General features: G+C 33.7%; 4 protein-coding genes across 4 annotated transcripts; 3 read left to right on the top strand and 1 right to left on the bottom strand.

Moving 5' to 3' along the window:
* Nucleotides 1-1,276: 1,276 nt before the first annotated feature.
* Nucleotides 1,277-2,482, top strand: LOC125873574 (F-box/kelch-repeat protein At3g23880-like). The gene has a single exon (XM_049554478.1). It carries the CDS (start codon nucleotides 1,277-1,279, stop codon nucleotides 2,480-2,482), a length of 1,206 nt encoding a protein of 401 aa, XP_049410435.1.
* Nucleotides 2,483-4,714: 2,232 nt separating this feature from the next.
* On the top strand, nucleotides 4,715-5,920 carry LOC125873573 (F-box protein At1g11270-like). Its single transcript, XM_049554477.1, has one exon. The coding sequence runs from the start codon at nucleotides 4,715-4,717 to the stop codon at nucleotides 5,918-5,920; it is 1,206 nt and encodes a 401-aa protein (XP_049410434.1).
* Nucleotides 5,921-8,763: 2,843 nt separating this feature from the next.
* LOC125874667 (F-box protein At5g62510-like) lies at nucleotides 8,764-9,865 on the top strand. The gene has a single exon (XM_049555661.1). It carries the CDS (start codon nucleotides 9,044-9,046, stop codon nucleotides 9,863-9,865), a length of 822 nt encoding a protein of 273 aa, XP_049411618.1. The 5' UTR covers nucleotides 8,764-9,043.
* A 727-nt stretch (nucleotides 9,866-10,592) lies between these two features.
* LOC125873572 (non-specific lipid-transfer protein-like) lies at nucleotides 10,593-10,949 on the bottom strand. Its single transcript, XM_049554475.1, has one exon. The coding sequence runs from the start codon at nucleotides 10,947-10,949 to the stop codon at nucleotides 10,593-10,595; it is 357 nt and encodes a 118-aa protein (XP_049410432.1).
* Between the last annotated feature and the right edge of the window lie 431 nt (nucleotides 10,950-11,380).

Below are 11,380 nucleotides of genomic sequence, written 5' to 3'. Positions count from 1 at the left end.
CAATAGACTTGAGCAAGAACTCCATGTACCATGCAAGAATAAAACACATCGACATCATATATAATTGGATTCGTGAGGAAGTAGAGAGTGAATCATTTCACGTCAAAAAGATCCACATAAGTGAAAATCCTGCAGATATGTGCTGACCAAGACGATACCGAAAGACAAGTTTGAGTTATACAAACAACTTGTCGGTATGAGCTCTCTTTAAAGAAAATGAAGATACCTCCTTCCGGTGAATTGGACTGGAGAGGGAGATTTGTGGGGTCCATCCCATATTTTTATTAGTTAACTTTTGCTACTCAATTGCTGCAAACAATTGTTAAAAAGGAATAGTGATAACAAATGTTGAAAAAGAAATTGATGCTAGAGTTGAAAAAATGATAGATTGGATAGTTGACAAATTGGTAAGATTTGCAACCTTTTGAAATTTGCTACATTTGCCTATGTCATCAGTGACATAGGCATATTTTTCTCTTCCTATAAATAGAGCATTCTTGCTCATTTGCACAACACACCAAGATAGAGAGAAAAATTATTTGAGAGCAAAGTGAGATATTTCATAGACTATACAAGCAAAGTAGTATGTGAAGGAAAATAGAGCGTGAGGGATATTTAGTATGGTGGTAAATAAAAAGAGTATTATTCCTTTTGAGCGTGTTGTAGTCACTTTGAATATTGTATTCGGGACTACAAAGTGTAAAAAATTCCTTGCTATAGTGAATGTCAGTTGCTCCTCTTGGCCCGTGGTTTTTCCCCCTTATTTAGAGGGTTTCCACGCAAAATTCTTGGTATCATTATTTTTCCATTCTATTTTCATTATTTTGACTATATATTTTTATGTTTGTCCGCATTTTCCAACACTCATGTGTTTAAAAGATGCACAGTGAAGTGTTTATATGGTCACTAGTTAAATTTGAGTCGCAAACTTATAAATCGTGCCAAATTTAAGAAGCTGTTTAGTTATATTTCCAAATAATGGAATACATTGTAAATATTCCTTACTTGTGATCAAAATTGCAATTACTCAATCCTTTTACCCAGTCTTTTAGGAGTTGAACGGACATTATTTCTTAATCATTGTTGTAGGAACAAGTAACAGATTGTTAGCTAATTTTACTCTCATTTCGTTGTTTTCTTGTTACATGTGCAATCTATTATCTATTTTTTTTTTCTTATAGACAAGACAGAGATTATTATTTCTGATCTGTTATCTTATATATACATACAAATAATCAGATGTTTGATTACATTTACCAGAAATAATTTGAGCAGGATGACAAGTAATACAGAGAGTTACTCGCGAGAAGATATTATTGCTGATCATATTTTAACGCGATTATCTGTTAAATCACTGCTGCGATACAAACGTGTGTGTAAAAGTTGGCGCGATCTCATCAAAAGCTTGAGTTTTATCAGAAAACACTTTGATAATGAGAGTACTGGTACTCGTAAAATTGTAGTTAAGTTCGGTGTTGACTATGAGACAAGCCCTTTGCCTACAAGACAAGTTCATTTGTACTTACTCCCTGATAATATAATTTCGGGATGTGTACCTACACATCAACGGATTTATTACTGTGATGGTGTTAATGATTTCAGAAACATGGTTGGTCCGATTAATGGAATATTCTTACTAGAGAATGGACATTTTCTGGATGTTCGATTTGCTTGGTGGAATCCTGCAATTAAACAGTGTAGGGTCATTCCGAATATTGAATTTGATATAGAAGAAAATTTTGAGGACTGTTGCAGATCACTTGGAATAGGTTTTGACAAAACGAATCAGGACTATAAGATTATCTATTTTCGGACATTTAACATTAAATTTACATCAGTTGTTTATCCTAAGATATTTACTGCTCTGTACTCGACTAAAAATGATTCATGGAAGTTCTTGGAACCAAATTTCTCTCACGAATCTCAAATATCCTTTTCGCAAAATTTCACATACCAGAATGGAGTTTATTATTGGCTGGCCAGCAGCAATGTGAAGCGTGACAAAGAAAATGTGTACAGTGTTCTGGCATTTGATTTTGAAACTGAACTTTTCGAGATAATGCCAGGGCCACCTATTCCAGGTGAATACTGGGCTACATTAGTGTTACGCGGTAAATCAATTGCAGCTATGGCTAGTAAAGACATGTCAAAGGCAATGACAGCAGAATACGATATATGGCAAAGGATTGGAGAGAATAATTGGATCAAAGTATACACGGTGAATCCCCAGATACCCTTTCATATGCCTAATGGGATGTGGGAGTATGATAAGTATGTTTACGAACTAACACAAAATTACAGGTTGATGTGTTATGATCAGAACGCTAAACAAGCTACGAGTCTTGGATTTGATTTTTTTATACGTCTACTATCTGGCTTTGCTTGGCCTTTAGATTATAAGGAGAGCTTATTTCCAATTCCATTAAGGACAGAAAATCCTACTGAGAAGGATACTGATGAATATTTCTTCAGAAAGTATTAAACATGCACCAAATGTAACCATCTAGTCCCTCCGCCCCGTAAAAATACTTAAAAGATTCCATGTCCAAATTCACAATTTGACTCTCGAAATTCGAATGGTGACACATAAATTGAAAGTTTGACTCCTGAAATCCGTGTGTGACTTATAAGTTGAACAGATGTGGTATATATGGAAAGAACAAGTTATTAGATTGACATTGTAATTGTAGCGATTAATTTTAGTTTTTCTGTTCTTTTTTCACACAAAAAAAGAAGTTCTATTTATTTTTCCAATCCAAGTAACTGAGTGTGTTTAGCATCAGGAAACACTGTATTTTTTAGGTACTTGAGGATTCTTATTACCTCTGAAAAACTGTCAAATGATGTTGATTTAATACCGCCTTGCAACTGCACGATAATATAGAGTGTCGATCCATGAAAAACATCTCTACCTCCACGAGTTTTACCATTATTCGAAATAGACAAAGAATATATTACTCATCGACTGTCATGTGTTGAACAAAAAAGTTTAAAATTTAAAAGGAAATGATCTTTTATGACCACTTACAAATTGAATAGAAGAAAACAATATTTTCAAATCTCTTATGTGTAAAACATAAAACTAAATACAAATTTGTAAAAGTCTACAAAATACCAAATATCTCGAAATATAATGTAATTGAACATATGTCATAGATAATGAACTGGTTCATAAATATACTGGGATGACCCATTACTACCCTTCTTGTTTTCGATTACACTCATCCTCAAACAAAAGAACTTAAAAATTTCACAACTAAACATGAGGACTAGTGTACATGAACGATGACAAAACTGGTTTGAAATCAGACTCTCACACAATCTTCCAGAAGACGTGTACAGAAGCACGATCAACTCATTTTGGATTTCGAGAATCAAACAAATTTTTCTTCTAAGGGAAAACAGAATGACTTATAGTACTACTAAATTACTAATTCTATCTGTCATGATTTTTAACTTATGAGGGAAAAACACAATACTCCGCTAAAGAAGTACTTTAAGAAACACAATTAAGGTGAATATTTCATAACAATATGAGTTTAACTTCTACGTATATATTATCATATAACAAGAAATTATATAATCAGGTCACTTCAAAGAGTAACTAAATATACCCGTCTATAAAAAGCTAGACTAGTATATATTTCGGAAAATAACACAAGTTACATGTTATATTAACTTTGTTACATGCAGTCGCCGTGTGTATATGTTAAATCCTAACAATATATATACATTCACTCACTTAACCCTATAATAGCGTTACTCCTGCCACCCCACCAGACATAAACCGAGTATCGGGCTTCCACTTAACTATTCTCTGAGCTTGTTTTCCTATAATGTTTGACAAGAAACTCCACAAAGTCAATGAGTAATTGTACCTAATTTTCTTGTGCCTATAGCTTGATCTTCGCCTTTTTCTACCTCTACTGATGTTCTGTTAGCCAATACTTTTACCCATTCTTTTAGGAATTGAGTGGAAATTATTTTTGTATACGTTACAGGAAGAAGTCACTGGTTTTGTTAGCTAATTTTACGCATATTATGTCATATTCTTGTTACATGTGCAATCCCTATAGAAAGGCTAGTTTTTTTTTTTTTTTATGTACAAATAAGAACTGTTTAGAAATCATTCAATTCCAAGTCTTTTCTCTGTTTTCTCGTTGGATTGAACAACGACCAATTCCTCTTATCTGCATACAAGGTTAGATGACTAATTTGAAATTCATCTGTTGATTTTTAAGTTTTAAATTTTGTTACAATTGTTCAATATTTCTCCATCCGTTTCAATTTGTTTGTCTTACTTTTCAAAAACTTTCCATGGGACATATTTAAAACCAGAAGACTAAAGGGCATATTGGTACATTTTATATATCTTTAGTTTATAACACAAGATTCAAAAGTGTGGTGTACTTTTTTAAACTCTGTATCAAATCAATTACAGACAAACAAATTGAAACCGGAGTATTAGTTAACGCGTGCAAGAGAGGGTAAATACTCTGTTTCCATTTGTATTGCTCTGTCACAACTGTTTTTGTTCAAAACAGAGTATTTACTTATGTTGAAATCCCATGTTATAGACCGCAAATTAAAATTATAAATCTTTTTCCCCCCCTTATATTTCATGCCTTGGTCAGGATGGAGGAAGTATATATTCATGGTATGATTATTTATAACCAAAATATTTGCATATTTTGTAGGAGATAATACGAGCAGAATGACGAGTAATACAGAGAGTTGTTCGCGAGAAGAAATTTTAATTGATCATATTATATCAAGGTTACCTGTGAAATCACTGTTGCGATTCAAATGTGTGTGCAAAAATTGGTGTGATCTCTTCAATAGCTTGAGTTTTATCAGAAAACACTGTGATAACCGGGGTAATGGTACTCATCCAGCTGTTTGCAAGTTCGGTGTTAACTACAACCATGACCCTGAGCCTTTAAGAAGTTTTAATTTCTACGTGCTCCCGGAGAAAATATTCACCGGGATTGTCCCTACTCATCAGAGGCTTTATCGTTGCGAAGGAGTTACAGATTTCAGATGTATTTATGGTCCGGTTAACGGCCTATTCGTATTAGAGAAAGGACATTACTTAGAAAATGTTCGCTTTTGTTGGTGGAATCCTGCTACTAGAGAGTGTAGGCTTATTCCTAAAATGAATTTTGAGCTTCTGGATTTTTTCGACGATCACACCCGGACAGCTGGGATAGGATTAGACCTCGTGAACAATGACTATAAGTTCATATGGATACGAGTATTTTACGATAATGATAAAAGTGAAGTCTATCCTAAGACATACGTTGCTGTCTATTCATTGAACGATGACTCGTGGAAGTTTTTAGATGAGCCTGATTTACCTTACGACTGCAACTTATGTGTGTCACTTAATTGCACGTATTTAGACGGACTTCATTATTGGATGTCTGTAACCACGGACAGTGATGGTAACACAACATATGGTATTCGAACATTTGATTTTGCAACGGAATTGTTTGGGAAGAGGGAACCACCACCTTTTCCATCGGATCATTGGGGGACTTTAATGTTACGTTGTGGTTCTATTGCAGCTATATCTTGTAATGACACTGCGCGGGCTTATATATCATTTTATGATATATGGGTAACGATCGGAGAGGATAAATGGATCAAAGTATTTACTATAAATCCTCAGATACCAAGTCATTGGCCTCAAGGCGTTTGGGATTACGATAAGTTTATTTTTGAGCTAACAGAAACTAGAAGCTTGGTTTTCTATGACCATAGCACTAAAGAAGTTACAAATCTTGGATTTAATCATTTTCGGCTTCTAAGTTCTAGCTTCTGTTGGTTTCTGTATTATAAGGAGAGTATAGTCCCAGTAAAGAGAAAAGAACCAACTCCATTCGATAACGCTGAATACTTTTTAACAAAGTATCGATAAACAACCATGAGATGTGGGTGTACGAGGATAATATTAAAGAGCTTATGAATGTGAAATGAGTGAGTGTGTTAGCTTTCAGACACACCTAATCAACAAGGTGGAAAAAAAACAAGCGGAAATTATATGAGAACATACGTATTGTAAATATATTTGTTGCTGGATTGTATAACACTTCGGATAAAAAGATGTTCTGGGTTAATTATGTTATATTCCACTCCTTTTTATTTGTTCTTGGTTTCGAGTATGCAGAGATTTGATGAATTGAATTCTCTTACGATCAATGTATGACAGTTGTGAGTCTTTACATTTAAAATGCACGAACAGAAGCTTAGGAGCTGATCTTGCTGTAATAATAAAAAAATATTACATATATACGATCAAAAGAAAAAAAAGTTTGAGTGACAATCTGAGATATTATATTTGAAGAAACGCTTGGGCTGATTACTAGTTTTCCAGTCACATACAATGCTAGAAGCATAATACATCATCATTTGTTATATTCCTTCATCAGTATAAATGGAGTTACCATTCAGGCAGGGGCATAGCTACAGTACTGTAGCTTATAATGAGTTGGATTGGTCCAAAATCCTATATTTGTCTTGAGAAATCCTTGAATATGTACAATTAATTAATTTACAACCTAATAACTTAGAAGGACTAGAATTCTGAACCTTTAAACTTCAAAAGGAGCATCCAAACAAATGATGATAAAAATTAACATCAAAGTTTGTAATAGCAAGTAGTAAGATCGACAATAGCATCCGATTCTTTTGGCACTAATTGCAGAAAGTTAAATGGAAAAAAAGAATAATTTTAATCACAGCACTTGTTCTTTGTTGAGAATATAATCAAATAATAAAAGTGTGATCTCTCTAATAGCTTAAGTTTTTAGATGAGATCGTCACACACTTCAACATGGTATCAGAACAGGCAAAGGTCCTGAGATCGAATCTCACCGCCACCCAAATCAAAAAGAATTTCCACGTGCTTGGCCCATGAAAAAAAAAAATCATCCCGCACATGAGGGGGAGTGTTGAGAATATAATCAAATAATAAAAGTGTGTTCTCTGTAATATCTTAAGCTTTTAGATGAGATGGTCACACATTTCAACATTCGTCCTGGAAAAACTGAAAAAAGCCCTGTTTGCACCATGTAATCATGATCTTCTTCGTTTTTTTTTTTTTTTAAAAAAGATAACAGTAATTGATTGCTCCAAAATATTGAAAGGGTAACAAAAAGCCCTCTTGTTCTAGCTCAAACATGCTACAGAGATAAGAAAGAGACCATTAGCACATGTATTGTAATATTGTAATAGACCTCTCGTTCTAAGCAACTATTGGCATCCCAAACTAAAAAATACAACTGAAAGTCCAATGTCATTCTGAATATAAAAAACTCCACTCTCGGAAGGATAATATTAACGTTGCATACAACATGGGAAATCTGGTTACTATATTCCCACATTTAAAAATAACTGAACCGTATTTACAAACGGATGAGAACCACTTTCAAACTTCAGACTCGTGATTTCAACTTCAGAACCAATGGTCTAAAGTTGATTCCTACAGAGCTAAACTTTAAAACTTCAACTATTCTTTAAATAGGGGTCCAAAAAACAACCATTTGTGTAGTTTCCCTTTAACATTATCTGTTTTTGGCCAAAGTCCACAAAGTTTTTCTCAAAATATCTCACGCCATTAGGGGTATCCTTACTTCTTATATGTACCTTCATATTCTTTTTGGCTACCAAAGTATGAATTTGTGCGAACATTACAAAATTTACCTTACATTTAATTTTCCTTTTGATTATCTCACTTCAATTTTTTTATTTGATTATAGGTTATCTCCGGGTATTTTAAAGCTTATGGAAATACTATACAAACTAGTAGTAATAGTTTGTAGGATTCCAAATATAGGGAGAAATGGCGTTCTAGCTTTATACAAACTTATATTTTTAGTTTTATGTCCTTTCTACCAGTAATCTTCAGTTTTATACGTAAGAGATCTGAAAAAGTCATTTTCTTTTATTCAAATAGTTAGAGGACAAAAGATCTCATTTAATTTCCTCCCAAAATTGTAACTAGTGAAGGACCGACCGATTATGAGATATTACAAAATGTTTGAAGAAGAAACATTAAATTTTACTATAGAATCATTTGTCCCTTATGTTACTCGGTACTTTTACCCGGTCTTTTAGCAATTTAATGGATATTATTGTTATCATCATTGTTATAGGAAGAAATTCATTGGTTATATGCTAATTTTATGCGCATTCTCTTGTTTCCTTATTGTACGTTCAACCTACATAATCACTAATTTCATCAGAATTTTACTCTTTTTTGTGCCTTTTGTGATCTACATCTTTTTTACTTCTCTGCTTTATTCTGTATTTTTGTAACTAACATTCGTAACTGCCTTCTCATTTGTCTTGTATAGTTTTTCTGTCACACTTCTTCATACGAACAAGCACTGATCTTTCTTCTTCATCTTCATGTACTAAGGTTAGTTTACCAATACTCGATACATTTGTTGATTTTAGGCCTTTACTTCATTAATGAGTTGATTTCTCAGGTCAGTCAGCTAATAGTTATTATCTCAGAAAGTCACTTGAAGCAAATTGGAATCAAGAAAAAGAGTGACATTTTGAGATAATGTCTATTAGTTAAATGATCATCTGAGAAATCAACTCTTTCATTCATTTGTACCATTATTATATAACCGAGATATTTGAATATGTCGTAGGAATTTACACCAGGAGCAGAATGACAACTAGTATCGAAAGCTATTCACGAGAAGAAGCTGTAACTGATATTTTATTAGTCAGGTTGCCTGCGAAATCACTGTTGCGATTCAAATGTGTATGTGCAAGTTGGCGTGATCTTATTAAAAGTGAAAGTTTTATCAAGAAGCACTATGATTGTGAGAGTAGTCGTCCTCGTCTCTGGATTTGTAAATTCGGTGTTGACTATAGGCCATCGCCCCCTTTAAGAGCTCTTACCGTCTTCTTGCTCCCTGATAAATTAATTACCGGCATTGTCCCTACCAGTCAGAGGGTCTACCGTTGCGAAGATGTTGATGATTTCAGAGGAATTTATGGTCCAGTTAATGGATTGATCCTGTTAATGAAAGGACATTTTCTATGTAATGTTCGTTTTGCTTGGTGGAACCCTGCTACTAAAGAATGTAGGATTATTCCTATAGTTGAATTTGAGCTTCAACGATTCTTCGATGAGCATGATACTGTAACTGCAATAGGGTACGATGCAGAGAGCAAAGACTACAAACTCCTAAGTCTTCGAATATACACGAATGAAGAGAAAAGAGAGACTCATCCTAGGACGTTTGGTGCTGTTTATTCGATGAACAATGACTCCTGGAAGCACATTGAGCCTAATTTCCATTACAACGATACCTTGTGTGAGTCCCAGGGTTGCACTCATATAGACGGGATCTATTACTGGTTATGCCTTATCAAAGGCAGTGGCTATGTTATTTCAACATTTGATTTCACAACGGAATTGTTTGGGCAAATAGAAGGACCAGCAATTCCAAAAAATCATTGGGGGAAGCTAATGATGCGCGGTGGATCCCTTGCTGCCATGTCTAGTAACCAAATGTCACAACCTGAAACGTCCTGTTACGATATATGGGCTAGGATCGGAGAGAACAATTGGATCAAAATCATTACAGTAAATCCGCCGATAGGATGGCATTCGCCTCTTGGCATGTGGGACTATGATAAGTACATTTATGAATTGAATCGAACTTACAGTTTGGCGTATTATGACCCCACAGCTAAACAAATTACAAATTTTGGTTTAGCTTTCACTGAAATTGGCTCTGGCTGTGTTTATCCTATTAGTTATAAAGAGAGTTTAGTACCAATAAACAGAGAAAATCCAACTGAGGAGGATACGGTTGAATACTTCTTGATAACGTTTTAAACATTCTTGTTGTTCGGGGAGATTTGGTTTTGTAGCCGTTCACAAAATTATTTGCAGTTAGTTAGTTAATGTATGGGACACAAATTTGTTAAATTATGTTTATATTTTATATGAAATATATGTTTGCAGTTGTTTTTCCTCTAATTTACCACATTATGAGATTTTTTGTAAGCCTTGTGCAGATAGAAGAGAGCCAATTAGTGAACATCAAAGTTAATTTGAATTTCGAGAGTTAAAATAAATTTTTCTTTGTTCGCAATCTTTTCATATGGCTTTCAAATTTGAATTACGATAAACATTAAAGAGCAGATATGGGTCGGAAGATATATATTTTTAGTAATGTGCGTATAAAGCAAGGCTTTTTTCCAGTAACATAATATAATTGGGATAGTGTAGCTATAGAGTCCTTTTATAAAAACATTACATCATCATCATATAATGGAAACTTGTATATCACTTCTTCTAATGGGATTATATTCCAATACTTGTCCTTCAAAACCTACAAGAGAATATATATATATATATATATATATATATATATAAACAGAAACAAAAATGGTAATCAGCATCTATACAATATATATAAAGGCATTCACATTGACGACTCACACTCTTAAACATGTTATGACATATTGCTATTAGATCGAGCATATCACTAACTGTAAAATGAAAAATGTGTCATATTGAACAATATCAACGATATACACGTATATAGCACAAGAAGACGTTACTTGGAGCACTCAACGTTAGGGTCGATAGATATGTAGGTAAGGTTGCATAAGGCAGGGAGCTTTGCTGCTTTCTGAAGATCTATAGGTAAAGTTTGTGCAGCATTCTTAAGACATAAGCAGATGGCTTCGCGATCAGGGCAATCAGACTCTTGAAATAGTTTGTCAATAGTTTGTGCTCCATTGCAACAGGCAGTATTAGGGGAATCGCTTCCACTCATTAAGAACCCTTCGCATGGTATCAATAAATTTGAATTCACATATTCGCATTCAGCATCTGCATTTGCTAAAACAATACAAACAGACATCAAAATAAGTACTAGTAAAGAGTAAGTAGGAATTATGTTACTTGACATCTTTAATTTCTTTCGAATTTAAAAGAGCTAAATAAGTGAACTAGATAAAACGAAATTTGTAAAGGAGAAAGGTATATGAATTAAGTGAAAAATTGGATGTCAATTTATAGTGCTTTAAGGCATGGTCAATTTGTCATTTTACTCCTCTAGTTAACCAACTCTCAGATTGTTTTTTTAAAAAAAAATCATTTTCCTCATGAAATGATTCTTCCTTTTTTTAGTATGACTTTTAAAATTATTGATAAATAATGACTTTTGTAATATCTACTTTTTGGGGGGTTAAGGATCAGAATACTCCCTTACTTTCGTTTATTAGTTAAGTATGTTCCTTCTTTTTTAACTTATCATCATAATTCATAAGAGAAAGGAAAAGAGTAGAAAATAACTATACGCCAAATTGCTCATCTTTCATAGTGGGGGGTGGGGGAGAT

This window comes from Solanum stenotomum, chromosome 8 (assembly GCF_019186545.1).
Source record: "Solanum stenotomum isolate F172 chromosome 8, ASM1918654v1, whole genome shotgun sequence".
NCBI lineage: Eukaryota > Viridiplantae > Streptophyta > Magnoliopsida > Solanales > Solanaceae > Solanum > Solanum stenotomum.
This window is presented reverse-complemented; position numbering and strand designations above follow the sequence as displayed.